At 57.8% G+C, this 21,316-nt stretch overlaps 2 protein-coding genes across 6 annotated transcripts; both read right to left on the reverse strand.

Moving 5' to 3' along the window:
- Nucleotides 1-576: 576 nt before the first annotated feature.
- Nucleotides 577-6,880, reverse strand: CFAP157 (cilia and flagella associated protein 157). Of its 3 annotated transcripts, none has more exons than XM_007665886.3 (9): nt 6,676-6,880; nt 4,761-5,032; nt 3,956-4,109; nt 2,882-3,149; nt 2,426-2,556; nt 2,004-2,154; nt 1,372-1,532; nt 1,054-1,231; nt 577-799 (listed from the first exon to the last, which is right to left on the reverse strand). In XM_007665886.3, the coding sequence occupies exons 1-9, from the start codon at nt 6,816-6,818 to the stop codon at nt 728-730; spliced, it is 1,530 nt and encodes a 509-aa protein (XP_007664076.2). In that variant the 5' UTR covers nt 6,819-6,880; the 3' UTR covers nt 577-727. The 3 variants fall into 3 exon arrangements, with proteins under 3 accessions (XP_007664076.2, XP_039767691.1, XP_039767690.1); XM_039911757.1 differs by having other exon boundaries at nt 2,004-2,191; XM_039911756.1 differs by having other exon boundaries at nt 1,054-1,532; nt 2,004-2,191.
- A 1,669-nt stretch (nt 6,881-8,549) lies between these two features.
- CERCAM (cerebral endothelial cell adhesion molecule) lies at nt 8,550-21,092 on the reverse strand. 3 transcript variants are annotated; one of them, XM_029063539.2, is made up of 12 exons: nt 20,929-21,092; nt 15,656-15,766; nt 15,309-15,426; nt 14,843-14,977; nt 14,342-14,546; nt 13,853-13,972; nt 12,638-12,714; nt 12,452-12,558; nt 11,647-11,779; nt 10,990-11,117; nt 10,493-10,696; nt 8,550-9,620 (listed from the first exon to the last, which is right to left on the reverse strand). In XM_029063539.2, exons 1-12 carry the CDS (start codon nt 21,024-21,026, stop codon nt 9,371-9,373), a joined length of 1,686 nt encoding a protein of 561 aa, XP_028919372.1. In that variant the 5' UTR covers nt 21,027-21,092; the 3' UTR covers nt 8,550-9,370. The 3 variants fall into 3 exon arrangements, with proteins under 3 accessions (XP_028919372.1, XP_028919374.1, XP_028919371.1); XM_029063541.2 differs by lacking the exon at nt 20,929-21,092 and adding an exon at nt 18,225-18,535 and having other exon boundaries at nt 15,656-15,776; XM_029063538.2 differs by lacking the exon at nt 20,929-21,092 and adding an exon at nt 18,225-18,516.
- Between the last annotated feature and the right edge of the window lie 224 nt (nt 21,093-21,316).

Consider the following 21,316-nt stretch of genomic DNA (forward strand, 5'->3'; position numbering starts at 1 on the left):
TGAAAGGCAGAGGACCTGAGTTCTAATCCCCGCTCGGCCACTTGTCTGCTGTGGGACCTCGAGCAAGTCACTTTACTTCTCTGTGCCTCGGTTACCTCATCTGTAAAATAGGGCGTACGACTGTGAGCCCCATGTGGGACATGGACCGTGTCCAACTTGATTCCACCCCAGCGCTTAGGCCAGTGCCCGGCATATTATAAGCGCTTACCCAATACCACAGTTAATCCTGGTTCTCCCACCTGTCTGTTTGACCTTGGGGAAGTCACTTCACTTCTCTGTGCCTCAGCGACCTCATCTGTAAACTTGGGGGTTCAATGCCTGTTCTTACTTAGACTTTGAGCCCTAAGAGGGGTAAGGATTGGGTCTGATTGATTATCTTGTGTCTGCCTCATCCTCTGTTCAGTGCTCGGCCCAAAGTAAGTGCTCAATAAGTGCCACCATCATTGAGGGATGGTACTGAGCTCCAGAAGGGACAGAGACCTCCTCCATGGTTTGGGCAGAGCAATCAGGAGGGGTGAGGCAGGCCTCTGCCATCCCCAGGGCCTTTCCCTATCCCAAAGAGACCTGCCCGGTCACTCTGTGAAATAGCTGCTTTATAGAACCCCCCCCCACCCCCAGAGTCCCTCCCAACCCCGAGGCGGGAGGGGAATAAAGGCGGGGAGTCAGGCTGGGCTGGACTCTGTTGCTCGGCCACCGATGTCTTTTGAGGGATAAATGTGTCCTTTTCCTACTGGCGGGGCCGTGGGAGTGCAGGCAGCTTGCCCTGCTTTGCTCCCTTCTTGTGGGGAGGAACAGAGTTCTGAAAAAGAAAGGGGAGGGACTGGAATTGGAGCCCCCAAACCAACAGCCCTGGCCTGCCCTAGCAGGGTAGCCGGGTCAGGCGTGGCTGGCGAGAGCTCACTGCCTTCTGGGCACGGCGGTGACTCCTATCTGGCCTCACCCCTCTCCCTCCTCCAGCTCGTGGTCTGCTGGCTCCCCGCTCATGGCCATAGGTGTCTTTCCCTCCTCCCCACCTCCTCCAATTCTGGGGGAGGGGATTTCCCGCCCACGCACCTGGGAGGCGACGGAAGCCTGGAGGGGACCAAGCCGGCTGGTCCGTGAGAGCAGAGCGATGTCGTGGGGGTTGAGGTGGGGGGGCAGCGGGCGGGGGATGAGTCCCAGGTCCCCTGGCCTGTAGTGCACCACTCTGCTCAGCTGCTGGAGCAGGGGCCCCAGCGGGGACTGGGGAGGGCTGGGGAGAGGTGGGCCAGAGGCCATCAGCACAGGAGAGCTGGCCCAACTCCCAGCCCCTCTGCCCATCCTGGGGCCTGTGCCACTTCCTCTGGTGGGCCAGGGCACGGCTGTGGTTCTCCCCCCGCACCCCCCGTTCACCTCTGCTCCTGGGGCTCGACGGCCGGCGGGGGCACAAATTCGGGGACGTGCAGTCGGGCGGCCGCGATCTTGCTCAGCTGGGACAGCAGGCGTTGCAGCAGCTCGTTGCGCCGCAGCTGGAACCGCACGTCGAAGTGGCCATCCTCCGCGGGCGGCCGCTCCTGCCGGGACAGAGACCTCGGCGTGCCGGACCGACAGGGCCACCCCGCCAGACACGTCCACCCCCAGCCGTGGGTATCCCGGCTGCTGGATATCCCGGGGGGGGTCGGTGCAGGTCAGGCCAGCCGGGTCTCTGGGCCGGGGTCGGGCCAGACAGATCTCTCAGCCGGTCGGCCGGGCTCTTTTCATTCATTCATTCGGTTGCATTTATTGAGTGTTTACTGTGTGCAGAGCACTCTACTATTCTGCATATACTCTAACAACGAACAGCAGTGGGAGGAAAAATCTAGGCGAGCCAGGGGGCCGGAGGGTCCAGCGGCTGGCAGCCACCAGCCAGGGAGCTCACGTGAGTCAGAGAAGACCTGGAGCCAGCAGGTGCAGACATCTGCCAGCTGGGGCTCAGGAGTCCCGCCTCCCAGCACGGCGGACCCAGCCGCATTTGGCATCCACCCCCGCGCCAGCCAGCCGCTCACCGACAGGATGTCTTTGAGGGAGTAGGTGGCCTGGGCTAACACCTGCTCCAGGTTCTGCCTCTGCTTCAGTTCCCCATCCAGCTCCTGGTTCAGGCGCTGTCCCTCCTCCCTCTGCTGCTCCACCTCTTCCTCCAGCCGCTTCACCTCCTTCCTGGACACCAGGGGGTGGGGGCAAGGAGGGTAGTCCACTAGGAGGGAGAGGTCCATTGGGCTCCAACTGACCAAAGGTCCCGGGCAGGGGGGCCAGGAGGTTACCCAGAGGATGGTGGGAGGGTACACAGTACCTTCCCCCGCATCCCCTCGCCCCAACAAGCCCCTAAGCTCCTTCCCTTTCCCAGGGAGACAGACTCTTTTCCTGGGCAGGTAAAGCTGGTTTGAATCCTGATGCTCATACAGGGGACGAGGGGCTTGTGACCACCCACCTCAGGGCTTGGTTGGTGCTCTGCAGCCGCTCAAAGGCGACTTTCAGGCTGCCCAGCTCCTTCCTCAGCTGATGAGCCTCCTCCACCCCTTGCTGCTGCTCCCGACACTTCTCGCTCAGCAGCTGGATCATCTGGGGAGGATGGAGAGGTGGGTGGGGTGAAAGTTGGCCGGACTGATGGATGACAGACAGACAGCTGCCCACCTCGGCCCCGGCACGGTCCACCACCGCTGCAGGAGCAGGAAATCTTCCAGGTGGGGAAACAGCCCCAGGAACATCTCAATCTCCCCCTTTCATTCATTCAATTGTATTTATTGAGTGATAACTGTGTGCAGAGCACTGTACTAAGTGCCTGGGAGAGTAAAACGTAACAATAAGCAGACACCTTCCCTACCCCTGACCAGCTCAAACCCTGCGGGCGGAACCTCCCCCAGAGCCCAGTGCCCGCCGTGCCCACCTTCTTGTTGCCGAGGCCGTCCTTGGCCATGGCCTTCTCCATGTGCTGCAGCAGGACCAGCTCCTTCCGCATCTCCTGCGCGGTGCAGTGCAGCTGCTCGTTCTCCTGCATCAGGGCCAGGCTGCGGGAGGACACGTTGGCCAGCTGCAGGGTCACCCTCATGTTCTCCCGGATGGCCCGCTTGGTCGTCTCCGCCATCTGGCTGGAGGAGATCTTGCGGAACTCGGACGCCACGGTGTTCACCCGCTGGATGATCTCCTTCTTCAGGCTGTGGGGGGGAGGTGGGGAGAGAAGAGCATGCAATGGGGTTCCATGGGACCCATCTCCCCCCCAGCAGAGGCCTGACTCCACTTACCTGAAATCCATCATCCTTTATACTCTCCCAAGTGCTTAGTATAGTGCTCTGCCCACTGTAAGTGCTCAATAAATACTACTGATTGTTTGATTACCCTGCCATCCCTGTGGCCTTCCTGCCCTAGAGGCCTGGTTCTTCTGGGAGCCCCCAGGCAGTCCCACCCAGAGCCCTGACTTGAGGGGCCGGAGGATAGCCAGAGGGCCATGAGCCTGCTCCAGTCTGCCCAACAGCAACCCTCAGACGCCCAAGCAGATAGAGCACGGGCCTGGGAGTCAGACAGTCATGGGTTCTAATCCCAGCTCTGCCACTAGTCCGCGTGACCTTGGGCAAATCGCTTCACTTCTCTGGGCCTCAGTTACTTCATCTGTAAAATGCGGATTGAGATTGTGAGCCCCACATGGGACAAGGACTGTGTCCAACCCGATACCGTGTTCGTATCCACCCCGGCGCTTAGTACAGTGCCTGGCATGTTTGTTAATGAGGTGTACATGCCTTTGATTCTATTTATCGTGACTATGTTGTCTTGTTTTTGTCCGTCGGTCTCCCCCGATTAGACTGTGAGCTCGTCATTGGGCAGGGATTGTCTCTATCTGTTGCTGAATTGCACATTCCGAGTGCTTAGTACAGTGCTCTGCACATAGTAAGCGCTCAATAAATACTATTGAATGAATGCACGTAGTAAATACTTCACAAATACCACAACTATTATTATTACTGACTTGTCCTTGTCCAGCACGGCCTTCTTCTCCAGGTGGTAGATGTGTTCCTTATATTCCAACTCCTGCTTCTTCAGCTGCTCCTCCAGCAGCGCAAACTGGGCCATGAGCTCCTCCTTCTGAAGCCGGAAGTCATCCAGGGCAGCCAGCTTCCCCCCTGCACCCCAGAAGCCGGTTAAGCGAGAGGGCCCGGCTTCTCCCGTGGGCCCCAGGAACCACCAGAGGATGGAAGCCAGCCCTGCGTTTGGTTTTTCTTTGTTTTAATGGCATTTGTTAAGCGCTTACTACGTTTCAAGCACTGGGGAAGATACAAGTGAATCAGATTGGACACGGTCCCTGTCTCGCAAGGGGCCCACGTTCTAAGTAAGTAGGAGAACTGAGAAAACACAGACGAATGAAGTGATTTGCCCAAGGTCATGCAACAGACAATAATAATAATAACTGTGGTATTTGTTAAGCACTTACTATGTGCCTGGCACTGTACTAAGCTCTGGGGTGGATACAAGTAAATCAGGTAGGACACAGTCCCTGTCCTATGTGGGACTCACAGTCTCAATTCCCATTTTACAGATGAGGTAACTGAAGCCCAGAGAAGTGAAGTGACTTGTCCAAGGTCATACAGCAGACACGTGGTGGAGTCGGGATTAGAACCCAGGTCCTCTGACTCCCAGGCCTGGGGTCTTTCCACTAGGCCTTTCCTCCCGCCCCCAACTGCCGATGAGGGTGTAATCCAGCACCCTCCCCTGCCTCCGAGCAGACCCAGACCGGCGGAGGCAGCCAGACTTCCTCCTGGAGCCGGGACTCTCACCCAGCACCATGTTCTCCGAGGTGAGTTGGTCCTTGGTCTCCTGGAACTCATGGCGGACCTGAGCCAGCTGGGCCTCGAAGGCGTCCTTCTCCGCCTCCTTAGAGAGCTGCAGGCCCTGCAGCTGTTCGTTCAGGTCGGTGATCTCGTCCACCCGCTGGTTGAGGGTGCGCTTGAGGAAGGCCACGATCTCCTTCTTGTTGTTGGCCAGCTGCTCAAACTCCAGGCGGAAGAGCTTTTCCTCCACCACCAGCTCGTCCCATCTCCGCTGGTACCTGAGGGCAGAGCAGGTGGGATTCACTACGGGTCTTCATCTCCGGGCCCCCACACTCCTCCATCACCGCCCTGTCAGGAAGCTTCCTCCTCCGACTTCCTCGTCGCCCCTCACTCCTGGGGGAGCACACCTTCAAACCCCAGCTCTGGCCCAAGCTGACAGGACTTAGGGCTCTGGATTCTCCTCTTCCGCCTCTACTTCCATCTTCCCCCATGTTTGGTTCAGGACTTCATAGTGTGTGCTGCATGCCTCAGGCTTGAAGGAATGGGAAAAAGTAGGGGGCGGAGGCAGGGCTGGGCCAAAGGTATGGTAAGTAGGAAAGCAGAGTGGGAGTGACTCCTCTGGGAATCAGAGGACATGGGTTCTAATTCCCCTTCTGCCACTTTTCTGCTGCGGGATCTTGGGCAAGTCACTTAACTGCCCTACGCCTCAGCTTTTTCAACTGTTAAAATGGGGATTCAATCCCTGTTCTCCCTCCTTGTTAGTCTGTGAGCCCCATGTGGGACAGAGACTGAGCCCTACTTGACTGGCTTGGATCTACTCCACTGCTTAGAACACTGCTCGACACATAGTAAGCACTTAACAAATACCACAATGTCTCACACCCAGGATTTTGTGCTGCTGCTCAAACGAGGCTTCCTAACTCATGGGCAAGAAATTCATTTATTCATTCAATCGGATTTATTGAGCACTTTGTGCAGAGCACTGTACTTCTACCACTAATAATTATGGTATTTGTTAAACACTTACTATGTGCCAGGGACTGTACTAAGTGCCGGGGTGGATATAAACAAATCGGGTTGGACACAGTCCCTGTCCCAAGTGAGGCTCCCAGTCTCAATCCCCATTTTACAGATGAGTCAACTGAGGCTCAGAGAAGTGAAGTGACTTGCCCAAGGTCATACAGTAGACAAGCGGTGGAGCCGGGATTAGAACCCAGGTCTAGCAGCATGGCATATGGTGTAATGAATAAACCACGGGCCTGGGAGTCAAAAGGTCATGGGTTTTAATCCCAGCTCTTTCACTTGCCTGCTGTGTGACCTCGGGCAAGTCACTTTGCTTCTCTATTCCTCAGCTACCTCATCTGCCCTAAGTGGAAAAGGGACTGTGTCCAACGCAATTTGCTTGTATCCACCCCAGCAATTAGTACAGTGCGTGACACATAGTAAGCACTTAACAAATACCATATTATTATTATTGTTATTATTATTATTATTATTATGGTCACAGCAGGAAAATGGCAGAGTCTGGATTATACCCATGACCTACTGACTCCCAGGCCCATGCTCTATCCACTATGCCATGCTCCTTCTCTAAGCGCTTAGGAGAGTACAATACAACGAAAAACAGACACATTCTCTGCCCACAAGTTTACAGCCTAAGAGAGTGAGGAGACAGGCATTAATATAAAAAATGAACGACAGAAATGTGATTCCCCGAGGGGGCCGGGGAGACAGAGAAGCAGGGGAAGAAGGACCGGCCTGGCCTCAGCCCCATCCCCCTGTCTCCGTCCCCTCGTGCGTCTCCCCTGCAGGAGCAGCCGGGCATCAGCGTCGACCCCCAGAGAAGCCTGGGGGGCTCCGCTCCCCCCTGACATCCCCTGGGGGCTTCCCCTCCCGGGGCTGGGGCTCCCTCATCACCCACCGGGCCAGGCGGCTCTCCAGATCCCGAATCTGGATGAGGTAGAATTCCCGGGTCACCTCCGTGAGGGGCTCCTCGGGGGGCTTTTGGAGAGGATTTGGCTCCTTGCTCCCCTTTCTGCCCTTCTCCCCATCCTTCGGCGGCATGATGACAGGCCCTGATCTGCCCGCTGTGGCCCTTTAAAAAAGCCAGCTCGTCGCTAAGGAAGCTGTTGTACATAGCAACAGGAGGGGGAGGTGGGGGGGGGGGGGGCGGGAGGGGTCCCACCCCAGCCTTGGCCAATTCCGAGTAGGAGTCCCAGGAGCCCTGGAGGAGGAGGGGCTGGGAAGCCCAAAGCTGTTCATTCGTTCAATAGTATTTATTGGGCACGCACTTTGTGCAAAGCACTGGACCAAACACTTTGAGGTGGAGGTCTGCACCTCTCCTGGCAGAGACCTGCCAGTGAGCCCGCTTAGAGCTCCCTGGCTCCAGCCACCCCTCTTGGAGGGCTAGAAATCGGGACATCTAATTTTTTTATCGGAATCTGTTAAGCACTTAGTATGTGCCAGGCACCGAATGAAGCACTGGGGTAGATACAAAATAATCAGGTTGGACACAGTCCTTGCCTACCTCACCCCCCCCCAGCACCACAGCACCATTTAAATTATTATTATTTATATATCGTATGTTATTTACATTAATATCTGTATCCCCTTCTAGACTGTAAGGTCATTGTGGGCAGGGAATGTTACGTTGTAATATGTAAGACTGTTATATATATATAAATATACATACATATGCATATGTGTGTATATATACGTCTGCTCTATTGTTGTGTTGTACTCTCCCAAGTGCTTAATACAATGCCCTGCACACAGTAAATCCTCAATAAATACAATTGATTGTCCCACATGAGGCTCATGGTCTTAATCCCCATTGTGCAGATGAGGGAACTGAGGCCCAGAGAAGTTAAGCAATTTGCCCAAGCTCACACAGCAGTCGAGTGGCAGAGCTGGGATTAAAACCCTAATAATCATAACTGTGGTACTTGGTAAGGACCTACTCTGTGCCAGAAACTGGTCTAAGCTCTGCGGGAGTTACAAGATAATCAGGTTGGACCCAGTCCCACACCACACAGGTCTCATGGTCTAAGTGGGAGGGAGAACAGGTATTGAATCCCCATTTTACAGATAAAGAAACTGAGGCCCAGAGAAGTTAATCTGTGGCAACTCAGAGACCCCTGCCTCTTCCTTGCCTAAGTCTGTCCCCACTAGAGGCAGAGAGGAGGCTGCTAACGAGCCCCAGGACTCTCCCCCTTCCCTTCCCTTCCAGCCTTGTGCAGACATGATCTCACCAGGCACCAGGAGAGAGCAGGGATTGCCCTTGTTTCCGGACAGAAGGGGAAACGGGCGCCCGGAGAGATGGACCACCTCCAGGGTCTCCCAGCAAGGCCAGAACAGGTCTGGGAGGACAAGTCAAGTCAAACTTACCAGATGCTCCAACTCCTGCTGTTCTTCACACACAGCCCTGGCAATGGGCAGGAAGAAGAGTCCCTGGGCAGCTGCCCAAGGCGTCAAGGCTAAAGCATGCAGGGCTGCACAGAACCAGGGAGGGGAAAATGAGGATAGCCTCAGCTGGACTGAAGGACCGGGGAGACTAGACCCAGGGAACACAAGGGCTGTGGCCCGGTTCCCCTCTGCCCTAGCCTAGCCTAACCTACCCTGTCTCCCCTGCTTGCCCATCCTGGGGTCCCCTGCCCCGTTCAGGCCCTGGAGCTCCTCCAGTTCTTCCTTGGGAAAGCCTCCCCCAGCTCTTTCATTCCACTTATGTTCAGGAAAATAGAATGAAAGAAGGAATGAAGCAGTGGGAGCTACAAGACAGAGACCAGGGGCTGTTCCTTTGGAGAATTTTTTTCCACTTTATTCCATGAATCAGATCCCAGAAGAGAACCCGCCCCCACCCACCCACTCACCCTCTCCTCACCTCCCCCAACCCCCAGCAGACCTCCCGTTCCAGAGAAGCCATCCAGATATCCAAAGAAGCATCCCCACATCCTTGCTGGCACCAGTTAGCCGGCTTTATCCCTTCCCAGGAGGGGAGAGACATCACTGGCAAGGAAAGGGCAAAGGCTAGCAGAGATCCAGTCAGGACTGGAGGTTTCTAGCCACCTGCCTTGTGCGGGGGGGGGGGGGGGGGTGGGAGGGGCACAGCCCCTTCTGTCCCTACCCTTTAAACTGGGGGTTTGCCATGCCAACTGGCTTTCCCTGGTCAGCAAGAGACTGTGCCTGCCGGTGCCCAACCAACACCACTACCCTTTTAGGGAAAATATTCATTAGATACTCCTCACTGGATCATTTGAAGTCATTTGAGGATTGGGTAATGCCAGTGAGGGGGCACATTACGGGGACCCCTGGTGCAACCTGGCCCCTCTGAATCAAGGACCAACCCTGAGAAAGCACGTGTGTGTGGGTGTCAGGTTGGGGAGGAACTGTCTGGGGAAAAGAGGCCCCAGATAACTGCTAAAGGGAAGGAGTCTCTCTCTATAGGGGAAACTGAGGCGGGGGGGCCCTGTTATCGACTTCCAGGAGACTTCACTTAATCCTTGTCTGCCTGGGGTCCATGGAGGTAGGTACCTCTATTCCCTCCGGCGCAACCTGCCTGAAGCTCCGGAGGGCACCCGGCCAGAGGATCCCCGGAACCCGGCCCTCGGGTCCCGGGGTTACAGCTCGTCCCGGGAGGTAGGGCGCAGGCTGTGCCCGCTGCTGCCCCCGCCATCGAGCCGTGTGTCCTTCAGGGTCTTGTGGGAGCCGCTCCAGCCCGTGGCCCTGCTGTCGTCGTCCCAGATGGTGGAGGTCTCCGTGTCGCTGAGCCACTGGGCGTCCCCGGTGTAGTGCGTGGGGAAGGCCAGACTAGGGCGCATCGCGAAGGCCCGCAGGTCCCGGGGCCTGAAATGTTGCTTGTAATCCTCACTGGGGGCGAAATGGTAGGGGAAGGTCACGCCCGGCTCCACCCACCGTGGCATTCGGTACACAGCGCTCAGTACGGGGCTCGGCATGTCATAAGCTCTTAACCCAGAGTGCAAATTATTGCTACATCGGGAGGGGTGGGCGGATCCAGAGGCCTCCCTGCCTGGTGTCCCAGCTCCTGCTCGAGGCCTAGTTCGGTGGGGATGGAGCCGAGAAGGCAGAAGAGCCAGGAGGAAGGTCCAGTGGACGGAGAGGAACATGCTGACTGACAGCCCCCCCGCCCCCACGGGCGGGGAGCCAGCCTGGGACCTCCCCCTTTTGGGTTCTGATCCAGGGCTGCAGATGTGCCATGCACCCGGGAGGCTCCCGGCTCCTCCCTCGTTTCCCAGCCTGGGGGGCCCCTGGGGCTGCTGAGTCGTCTTTTCCAGAGCCGGGGGTGGGGGTGGGAGGGATGGGGGGGAAACGTGACCCAGCAGCTGCTTCTGATTATCGGGGGAAGGCGGGAAGGAGTTGGAGCTGCCGCGTTCCGATTCCGACAGACACTGGCCCTCGGCTCCCTGCGAGGCAGACCTGCTCCCGACCCCGCGTCTCTCTCTTGGGGCGTCGGCAAGACCCTGGGCATGCTCACTGATGCCCATCCCAGTGCCCAGGGGGTTTCCACCAGAGGAAGTCCCCTGTCTCTCAGCTCCCACGCGATTTGACTCTCAGCTCCCACCCCACCCTTACTTAGCTCCAATTCCCCACTGACCCCGCCACCAGGCCCTCTACAGTTGGTCATTCTGCCATTTTCCCTCCTCCCGGCCCCTCCCCCGCCACCTTTAGTTCAAGCGCCTGCCCCTCATCCCCTGCCCCGCCCCGCCCCTGCTGGCTCTCACTTTGGATGCCTGTCATACATGATGGGCAGGAATTCGTCCACAGGCAGCATCCTGCCGAGGGGCTGGGCCGCCAGCAGCTTACGGGCCCCACTAAGCGACAGGGCGTAGGCCAGGGTCCAGTAGGAGTAGTGGGCCACCACCAGGTTGTGGACGTCTGCCACAGCCTCCTCTTCCTCCGACGTCACCTGCTTCCGCCCCAAGTAACTAGAGGGGGGAGATCAGACACCATGCAACTCTCGGGATCCCACGCCCCACACACCCCTCTCCCTCCCGATCCCAGCCTTAGGCGTGTAAGCGGGGAGCTGCTTACTGGTTTCTCCCAATGTTAGAGGCTCTATAAATCCCAGGCCGTCTGGAGGCGAGACACGACTAGGGGCAGTTCTGCTGCTGCTTCGCGCCCCGGATTCGCAGCCTGGAGCTGACCGGATCCCCGGCGTAGTGGTCCCAGCGCTGCCCTCCACCCTCAACCCTCTCTCTCCCCGCCAAGGTCCTCATACATCAGATCCCACTCCAGCTGCTTGGCCTCCACCTCCTCCAGCAGCCGTTCCAGTCGACGCTTGAAGTTTGCCTCGAAGCGCACGTCGTCCTCGAGCACCACAACCTGTCCCAGGCCCCGAGCTGCCACCTGCAGGTGCAGGGAGAGTGTGGGGGCCAGGATGGGGTGGGGAGAGCATGGAGACTAATTTGGGAGCAAGGATAATGGGGGGATCGGGTTGGGACGGGGATAGCATGGGGCTCAGGATGGGATGGGGATAACGTGGGGGTCAGAATGGGAGTAGAGACAACATGAGGATCAAGATCAGATGAGGACAGCTTGGGGGTCAGGATGAGTGTGGGGATAGAGTGGGGATCAGGATCAGATGATGAAAGCATGGGGGTCAAGATGGGATGGGGAAAGGGTGGGGATAAGGACGGGTTGGGGAAAGAGTGGGGATCAGCATGGGGACCAGGCCAAGAGCAGGGAGAGGGTGGGGCCCGGGATGGGGCAGGGATTCCAGAGGGAAGGGACTTCCCCAGATCTCCCCTCCTGCCCCATCCTGTCTCTACCTTCCCACCCTCATCGGGCACCTCCTTGTCTGCCTCCCCTCCAGGCATCTCCCTCATCTTGTCCTCCCAGGTCCCTCTCCCACCCCCTCCCAGGGCCAGGTCCTCACCTCCTCCCAAACAGCATGGTGGCTTAGGAAGCAGCCCACCTCCCCCTTGGTCAGCGTGCGGCCGGAGTAGGGGTCATAGTAGCCAGTGAGCAGATCCACACCTAGACTCTTGATGGAGCTGCTGTTGAGGGCGCTGGTAGCAATAATCATTATCATCATTATTATTAGGGTATTTACTCAACGCTACACATCAAGCACTGTATCAAACACCAGGGTAGATGCAAGATAAGAAGACCCAATCCCTGACCCACCTGGGATGTAAAGTGAGGAAGGGAGGAAAAACAGGCATCGAATCCCCACTTCTCAGGTGAGGGAACTGAAGCACAGAGAAGTTAAGTGACTTGCTCAAGCTCACAAAGCAGGCAAGTGGCAAAACCAGGATTCAGACACAGACCTGGGCTCTTTCCACTATACATGCTGCACCTCTATAATTCTCGTAGGAGAAAAACGGTGGGCAGGGCTAAGGAAAGGTCCCTGAATCAGTGGGTTAACTGGGGGCATTAGATGCCTAAGTCTGAGTCCTTGAGCCCCAGAAACCTCACCACCCTGAGAGGGATGGGCCGTGGAGGAGGAGCAGCTCAACCCCATCTCCTGAGACTCCAGTCTAGTGAACCCTCCTCTCCTCCATGTACCACCATAGCCAAGGCAGTAGAACGCTCCCTTCCCTCTCTCTCTCTGCCACGGACCCTCCATCCTGGAGCCCCCAGCCATGGAGTCTGGAGAGCAGACCCAGAAGGCTCAGCAGAGGTATGGGGGGTGCAGAGCCAGCCTGCTGGGGAGTGGTTTGGCGCCCCCGAGCCCTCACCTGCCGTCCACGGCCTCCACCACTCTCCCCACAATCTCCAGCTCGTGCAGCGAGTTCAGCATCCGCTCCCGGCGGTCTGGACGGCGGGCCAGGTTGATGACAAACACCTAGGGGCGGCGCCGGGGAGGAGGTTTGAGAGGGGCTTTGGGGGGAACTGGGAGCGCCTGAGCCCCAAGAATCACTTACCTCATCAAACCCCATCTGGCTAGGCTTCTTGGGGGGCAGGGACACGTGGACTGAAGGCTGCATGGGAGGGCCATCCACTACAATGGAAAGGGCAGGATGAGGCACGGTTCTTCAGGGAAGACCACAATGACCCTGCTCCCTTGCTCAGACTGTGAATGTTGGTGGGGAGGGAAGAGCAGGAAGGTGCTAAACTCCAACATGGAGCTAACCCACTCCACTGTCTTATTTCTCCCACTGAAACGATGTCCGAACTACCCTGCTGCCTCATTCATCCTTCAAGCCTTGAGAAAGAATCCCTAACCCAGGCACGAAACAACCCACTCATTATACCTCGATCTCATTTATTTACCCCGTGACCCCTCGTCCCTGTCCTGCCTCTGGCCTGGAACTCCCTCCGCCCCCCCCCCATCTGACAGACCACCACTCTCTCCACCTTCAAAGCTTTATTAAAATCACATCTCCTGCAAGAGGGCCTCCTCGACTAAACTCCTCATTTTCCCCTGCTCCTTCTCTCCTCCACCATTGCACTTCTATTTTTACCTTTTATTTGCCCCAACATCAGTCCCACAGCATTTAGCGTATATAGCTATGATTTATTTTAATCCCTGTCTCCCCCTCCAGACTTTAAGTTTCTTAAGTGTCTACCAACTCTGTTATATTGTACTCTCCCCAGAGCTTCATACAGTACTCTGTACATGGTAAGTGCTCAATAAATAATAATAATAATAACAATGAAGGTATCTGTTAAGCGCTTACTATGTGCCAGCTACTGTACTAAGTGCTGGGGAAGATACGAGCAAACTGAGTTGGACACAGTCCCTGTCCCATGTGGGGAATCACAGTCTCAATACCCATTTTACAGATGAGGTAACTGAGGCACAGAGTGGTAAAATGACTTGCCCAACGTCACATAGCAGAAAAGTGGCGGAGCCGGGTTTAGAAAGCATGTCTTTCTGTCTCCCAGGGCTGTGCTCTATCCCCTACACCGTGCTGCTTCTCTACAATCGATTGATTGGAGGAGAGGATTGGGAGCCACAGGACTGGGGCTGGGAACAGACAAAGAAGAGCAAAGCCAGGAGTCCCAGCACTCCCTCCTCCCACCACAGCATGAACTGTCTTTAGCTGGAGCTTGAGGTGCAAGGGGGCTCAAGTGTCCGGAAAGCTTGACACCAAGGGGTGGGGTGGGCGAAGCCTGTGGTGACCACACCCCCTCACCCATGGCCTCCAGGACCAGGTGGATAAAGTTGACCCTGTCGTCCTCCAGACCCTGGTGGGGCTGTGCGGGCACGTTCAAATAGCCGAAGCGCTGCTGGTTGCAGACGTGGATGGAGACGCCTGGCAGAGAGGGGAGATGGTGGCATGTTAGGAATCTTCCAGAAGCTCTGCCCTCCCTCCTTCTTCACCCTCCCCTCTGTCTGCTGCCCTTATTCATCCCTCCCACCGGGAACCCATGAGGGGCAGGAATTAGTTTTATCCAGGCCAGATGAGGCAACTGAGGCATGGAGTGATCGGGGCACAGTTGAGGATGGGGACCCAAGCACTCTGGTTTCTAGCCAACTCGATGGGCTAGTGGGCTAACTCCCTGATAATTCCTTCTATTCCTTTCTCTATTCCAAATTCAATTCCTCCACCCCTCCCCAGACCCCAGCAGCCACTCCGTCCCCTCCTCCCCTTCCCAGACTGCCATCCCTCCTTGCCCATCACCTGCAGCCTGGCAGGAGAACGCAAAGACGATGATGTCATCAAACGGCCAGGTGTAGTTGGGGTGGGGGGGGTAGAAGGCGAGCCGGGCAGCCCCCTCCCCACGTAGAGCCAGCAGGAAAGTGGAGTGGACCATGGGGACTGAGAAACAGCCCAGCCGCTGCCGCTTCTTGGTGGGAAAATATTCCACCGTGCGTCGGTAATACCCCTGGGGGGACACGGCCGCCCTGGAGCTGGGGGAGGGATGGAGAGGGGGAGCAGAGTCCAGTCTGCCCCCTGCTCCACACCCCCATACCACTCCCTGACTCCAAGAAATCTCCTCCAGCTCCCAGTTCTGCTTCCTGGGTCCTACCAGCCTCCTCCCAGGCCCAGCCGCATTGCCCCGATGCCCCCTGCAGCCCCCTGCAGTCCAGGAGACTCAGCCTTTGAACATGGGAGCTGTCCCAAATGCTGGAGGGGCCGGCCGGGGAAGGGGGGAGGTCTGGGTTCCAGCCAGGGCCTCACCTGGGGGGTGATCCCGCACCAGAAGTTGGAGTAGAAGGTCTGGGAGTCCAGCATGGGGGCCACCACCGGCCGCCCTTCCTCCACCAGGAAGCGCAGGGTCTGGTTGTTGGTCAGGATGTTGTCCGTGTCGGCGAACTGAAGCAGGGAGAGGCCGGCTCAGGCCCTCGATCCGGAACCCTAATCTTCCTTCCACCCCGGAACTGACCGGGGACGGGGGTGCTCATTGGAATTGAAGTACCCCTCCCAGTGAGGCCAAATGAGATCCAGGCCGGTGGGGAGGACACCCATCCTGCTAGATCCCCCGGGAATCTGATGCGATCTGGGCTGAAGAGATCCTGTACAGGAACTTGTCCCGACCCAGGATCCGGCCCAGCGATCTGGGACAAGGGACCCGGTTGGCCAGCCGCACCCGGGTTTCCTGGGTCAGGGGTCGGGAGAAGAGGTCAGGTAGCCCACCCCTGCTTACCAAGATATAGTCAGCCCCCCAAGACCGAGCAAAGTCCAGGGCCTCCTGCCTCAGCTCCATGAGGAACTGGTAGCGCTCCCTGGTCCAGTGTTTGGGGCCTTCCTCCTCCGGGTAGGACCTGTGTGGGGGCCAGAGACCAGGCTGGGCAGGGCACGGGGCAATTGTCCACTACTCCAATGGAGTGGGAGTGGGCAGAGCAGGGCCCTCATGGAGCAGAGGGACTCCTCGAGAGGCTCAGGCTGGGCCCCTAGTCCTCGCCCCAGCGGCAGAACAGGTAGAGAGCATCACGACCCCCGTCTTCGCTCCTCCCGCACCACCCCGCCACCCCTCCTCCTCCGGCTCCCCACCTAGGCTCGCCTTGGGGACGCCACGTCACAGAGGCATAGTCCTTGCCCACGGCCGCCAGCCACTCCTGCAGCATCTGCGTCGTGTTGTCTTCATTGTGGTCCGTAGCACACCTGTGACAGGCTGGAGTTGGGGTGCGGGGAGTGTGGCACCCCGCCCCCCACAAACCCCCGGTGGAGTCTGGGGGCAGCTCTGGTCTGGGCAAGGACAATGGACTGTCGGAATGCTGTTCTGTGAAACTCTCGGGCCAGAAAGGGATTCCCAGACGGTCCCACGGGGAGAGTCCAGGGGCCCCGGCAAGACCGGCTCAACTGGAGGTGACGTGGCTGAGGTGGCAGAGCCCCAAATCAGAACAGTGGTGGCCTCTGGTCCCAGCTCGGACGCCGACCCGCCGGGCACCCTGGAGTCCTGGCTTCTCCCTCTGTCCAACAGGGCCCTCCTGGGCCAGAGCAAGAGTCTGTAAAGGGTCTTGGCGGGAGAGGTGAAGGAAGGGGAGAGGGATTGCCCAGGCTTTTGCAGCTGATGAAAAGAGAGCTGGAAGTCAGGAGACCTGGGTTCAAATACTGGCTCTGCCAGCGACTCATTGCATGAGCCTGGACAAACAACCTCTCTGGGCCTCAGTTTACCAGTCTGTGAAATGGAGAAAGTAATCTGCCTCTCTACAGGTTGGTGTGCAAGTGGAAAAGCAGCATAGCCTAGTGGATAGAGCACAGGCCTGGGAGACAGAAGAAAGCGGGTTCTAGTCTCGGCTCCACCGCTTTGTCAGCTGTGTGACCTTGGACAAGTCATCACTTCTCTGGGCCTCAGTTACTTCATCTGTAAAATGGGGATTAAAATTGTGAGCCCCACAGGGACTCTGACCAACCTAACTAGTATCTACCCCAGCGCTTAGTACAATGCCTCTCACATAGTAAGCGCTTCACAAGTACCATAAAAAAATGCCAAGCCAGTGTAAAGATGAAAGTGCTTTGAGTTCTTAGGAAGAAAGGTGGAGCTTCTGTGTTTAGGAAGCAGCGTGGCCTAGCAGAAGGAGCACGGGCCTGGGAGGCAGAGGACCAGGGTTCTAATCCCAGCTCAGCCACTTACCTACCGTGTGAACTTGGGCAAGTCACTTGTGCCTCTGTTTCCCCCTCTGTAAAATGGGGATTCAGTAGCTGTTCTCTCTCCTACTTAGACCATGAGCCCTATGAGTGTCAAGGACTCTGTCAGACTTGATTATCTTGCATCTCCTACAGAGAGTGCTTGGCGCATAGTAAGCTCCTTAATAAATGCCACAAATTTTTGTTTGTTTTTTCCTGGGGGTTCCGGAGAGGTCACCCACTGGTGGGGTCCCGCCTGCCCTGGGCCTAGTCCTCATTTAAGAAGCTTATTTTTCTTTAAGGCCTCAGCCCAGCCCAGAGCAGCCCCCAGGAGAGGAGAGAACACAACGTGTCATTCACAGCTGGAGAGTTCCCTGCTCCCCAAATTGCAGGGTGCTGGGCCAACCATTCTGTCCCTGCTCCACCCCCTACCGCCCCTCCTCAACAATACACGCTCACACACGCAGACACACACACACACATACAGTGCCGGGGGGGAGGGGGGGAATACACAACCCCATTCCCCAGTTTAACTCCCTGCCCAAAGAGCTAGAATTTCAGAGGTGGAAAGGTGCCCAACCCCATCCTTTGGGTGGCAGAGTTCCAGGTCCGCCTCCTGGTCGCCCCCTGAGCCCCGGGGTGGAGTCTGTGCCCACCAACTACCCCCTCCGGAAGATTCTCCTGGGACCTCATGGGGGGACACGGAGGAGCTGGAGAGGGCCTGGGGAGGCTAGGACGACTGCAGGGACTTCACTTCCCTGCCCTGATCTTTGACCTGAGGGAGGTAATTCCCTGGGTGGGGGGTGTGGGTGCTGATTATTGGGAATACAACAATCTGCACCCAAACCCCAGCTCGGTACCAGAGTGAGAGCTGGGGCTGATCAGGAGAGGGACGTGGGCTTTACTAAGGGAATGTATGGGGTGGGGGGCATCCATTCAAGGCACACATCTGCTAATATCGCTGTATTGTACTCTCCCGATCACTTAGTACGGTGCTCTGCATGCAGAAAGTTTTCAATAAATACTATTGACTGATTGATCGAAAGGGATCCACCCTTTAAGGAGGCCGGCGGGATTCCCTGAGAGGGCTCTGTCATGCCCTCACCCAGGAGGGGAGGGAAGACACCCCAACTCTTGCCCTTTCTCCTGCAAGGGACTTGGGCCCAACCACCAAGGGGCAGGATGGGCGGGTCCTGGCCTGGGATGTCTCAGAACTCAGGGAGAGGCTGTGGGGCACCCCCGGGGGCACGGGTCCAAGAAGCGGCACCTCTGTGGGCCTCAAAGCCAGCGGGGGCTCAACGATGGGGCTTGGGAACCAAGTGCCCGGGACCCCCGGGCGACCCAGGGGCGGTGGGCGGCCCGGAAGCCCTGGCACAGAGAGGGGCGCAGATGCCATGGACATGCACCCCAAGAAGCGGGCTGGGGGTGGGGCACACGTGGTGCCCGCGGGCAGGGGAGGGAAGGGGGCGAGGCGGGGGTCTGGGCGTCTCACCAGAGGGCGAGGCGTCCCTTGGGGTAGTCCAGCCGGTCCAGAGCCCCCAGGTAGTGCGGCAGCGAATGGGCGGCGTTGCGGGCCAGCAGGGCGATGACCACGGAGGGGTCCGGCGGCGGGGCAGGGCCCGGGCCCCCCGGCTCCCGAATGCCCTGGGCAGGGAGCCCCAGCAGCGGGAGGAGCAGGAGGGCGGCGAGAGGAGGGGGCATGTCGGGCCGGCAGCCGGAGGGAGAGTGTGCTGGCCGCCCCCGGGGAGCAGGGCCGGAGGAGCAGGCGAAGCAGGGCCAGGAGGGGCGGGAGCCGAGGGCCAGCAACGGGGGCGAGGGTGGAGCCGGGGGCCGGAGGAGGGGAGAGGAGGGGAGAGGAGGGGGGAGGAGGGGAGAGGAGGGGAGAGGAGGGGAGAGGAGGGGAGAGGAGGGGAGAGGAGGGGAGAGGAGGGGAGAGGAGAGGAGGGGAGGGGAGGGGAGGGGAGGGGAGGGGAGAGGAGGGGAGAGGAGGGAGGGGAGAGGAGGGGAGGGTCCGCCCCCTCGCCCCTCCCCTGCACTCCGTGGCCTCCCCCAACGCCCGTTAGTCGAAGATCTCCAAGTGCCGTATTGGCCCGGGCATCGGGCCCCAGCTGGGATCCGGGCCCAGCCCAACCCTGACGACATGGCGGGAATCCGAGACCCCCACCCCGAGACCCCCGCGCCGGCCCGGGGTGGCGACGGACCGCAGGGTGGCGAGGGGCGGGCAAGGACCGGCAGGGGCGGACAGTGATGGGGAGGGGCAAGCAAGGACTGGCAGGGGCGGGCAAGGATAATAATAATAATGGCATTTGTTAAGTGCTTACTATGTGCAAAGCACTGTTCCAAGCTCTGGGGAGATACCAGGTGATCGGGTTGTCCCACGTGGGGCTCGCAGTTTTAATCCCCATTTTCCAGATGAGGTTCAGTGAAGTGACTGGCCCAAAGTCACACAGCTGACAAGCGGCGGGGCCGGGATTAGATCCCATGACCTCTGAATCCCAAGCCCGGGCTCTTTCCACTGAGCCACGCTGCTTCAAGGATGGGCAGGGGGGCTGACAAATACGGGCAGGGGCGGGCAGTGATGGGGAGGGGTGGGCAAGCAGGGCCTGTCGGGGGCAAGCAAAGACGGGTAGGGGTCAGCAGGGGCGCGTAAAGGGTGGGCAAGAACGGACAGGGGCGGGCAGAGGCGAGTAGGGGCCTGCAGGATTGGGGATCTGGGGGGAGAATCCGAAGGGTTAGAGGCTTCCAGTGGGGCGGGGGTCCCGGGCCAGGAGCGGGTCGGACAGAGCCCCTGGGGGACGAGGAGTTGTATGTGGGTGGGAGGGTGTTATTTGCGGGGCGGGGGCCCGTTTTTCCCCCCCGCTGCAGTAGGAGGGCACGTGGTCAGCAGAAAGGGGCTCCCCCCGGGACGCCGCCATCCGCAGCCCACCGGCGCCACCCAGCGGCCAAGGCCGGACCTACAGGCCGGGGGAGGGGGCGACTATGGACCCCCCCCAACTCGAGGCCCCTGGACGGCAATCAATCAATCGATCGATCATATTTACTGAGCGCTTACAGTGTGCAGGGCACTCTATTAAGCGCTTGGGAGAGGACTCATTCATTCAATCGTATTAATTGAGGGCTTCCTGTGTGCAGAGCACTGGACTAAGCGCTTGGCAAGTCCAATTCGGCAACAGAGGCAATAATAATAATTATAATGGCATTTGTTAAGCGCTTCCTATGTGCAAAGCACTGTTCTAAGCGCCGGGGAGGATAGCAGGGGACCGGTTCATCCCACGTGGGGCTCACGGTCTTCATCCCCATTTTACAGGTGGGGTAACTGAGGCACAGAGCAGTGAAGTGACTTATCCAAAGTCACACAGCTGGTGAAGTGATTTATCCAAAGGCCCACAGCTGACAAGCGGCGGAGCCAGGATTTGAACCCATGACTTCTGACTCCCAAGCCCGGGCTCTTTCCACTGGGCCACACTGCTTCCCTACCCAACAATGGGCTCACAGTCTAGAAGATATAATAGTCTAGAATAATAATAATGATGGTATCTGTTAAGCACTTACTACGTGCCAAGCACCGTTCCAAGCGTTGAGTACAACACAGCAATATAACGGACACAATCCCTGCCCACAGCGAGCTTATAGTCTAGAGGGGGAGACAGATATTCATACAAATAAGTAAATAGATTTTGGATAAGTACCTAAGTGCTGTGGGGCTGGGTGACACAGAAGAGAGTGGGAAAAGAGGAAATGAAGGCTTAGTCGGGGAAGGCTTCTCAGAGGAGATGTGCCTTCAGTAAGGCTTTGAAAGTGGAGAGAGTTGTTGGAATGGACCCCAGGTGGACCGGGGGTAATAATAATGCTGGAATTTAAGCGCCTACTATGTGCCAAGCACTGTTCTAAGCACTGGGGAGATAACAAGGTAATCAGGTTGTTCCAGGTGGGGTTCACAGTCTTAATCGCCCTTTTTCAGATGAGGTCACTGAAGCCCAGAGGAGTGGAATGACTTCCCCAAGGTCACACAGCAGACAAGTGGCAGAGCTGGGATTAGAACCCATGACCTCCTGACTCCCAAACCCGGGTTCTGTCCATTATACCATGCCGCTTCCCAGTGGACTCGGCCTTTGCCTCTGCCCCAAGAATAGATACAAACAACCTCTGCCCTCTCTTAAACTCACCTGGAGTTCGGCTTCCTCCTGGTAACTCACCTTGTTTGGAAGAGACATGAGCCGTTAACCCTTGGAATATGACTAACTTCCTCCAGCTGCCAACTCAAGCTCCGGTGGCAGGCAGGCCCGGGTTCCATCTTGCCTCTCCGGAATTCCCACTTCCAGGTTGCAGGACTTGGATCGGCGAAGTAAGAGCTTAACAAATACCATTTAATAAAATGACAATGTCAGGAAAAGTGAAAGAAGGGGTCTTGGGAGTGAGAGTCCTCAGACTTCCCACTACTCAAGCTAAACAGCCCTTAGTTGGAAAGAGCAGAGGAATGGGAATCAGAGGCTTCGAAGATGGGAGAGTCACTGGGATGGATCCCAGATAGACCAGGGATGACCTCGGCCTTTGCTCTCCTCCACTTACCTTACCAAGCTGTTG

Source organism: Ornithorhynchus anatinus, chromosome 4 (assembly GCF_004115215.2).
Source record: "Ornithorhynchus anatinus isolate Pmale09 chromosome 4, mOrnAna1.pri.v4, whole genome shotgun sequence".
Taxonomy (NCBI): domain Eukaryota; kingdom Metazoa; phylum Chordata; class Mammalia; order Monotremata; family Ornithorhynchidae; genus Ornithorhynchus; species Ornithorhynchus anatinus.

Bases quoted from the DNA above. Each gene is read 5' to 3' on its own strand.
- CFAP157 (XM_039911756.1), bottom strand. From the start codon at position 6,818: ATGCCGCCGAAGGATGGGGAGAAGGGCAGAAAGGGGAGCAAGGAGCCA. The intron at 3,150-3,955 runs GTCAGTAATAAT...TCCCCCCCACAG, and splicing joins GCCGTGCTGGACAAGGACAA to CCTGAAGAAGGAGATCATCC. The intron at 2,192-2,425 runs GTGGGTGGTCAC...TCTCCCTCCTAG, and splicing joins AGCACCAACCAAGCCCTGAG to TGGACTACCCTCCTTGCCCC.
- CERCAM (XM_029063538.2), bottom strand. From the start codon at position 18,433: ATGCCCCCTCCTCTCGCCGCCCTCCTGCTCCTCCCGCTGCTGGGGCTC. The intron at 15,427-15,655 runs GTGGGGAGCCGG...GCCCCCACACAG, and splicing joins CGTCCCCAAGGCGAGCCTAG to GTCCTACCCGGAGGAGGAAG. The intron at 14,547-14,842 runs GTGAGGCCCTGG...GTGTCCCCCCAG, and splicing joins GGTGCGGGATCACCCCCCAG to GGGTATTACCGACGCACGGT.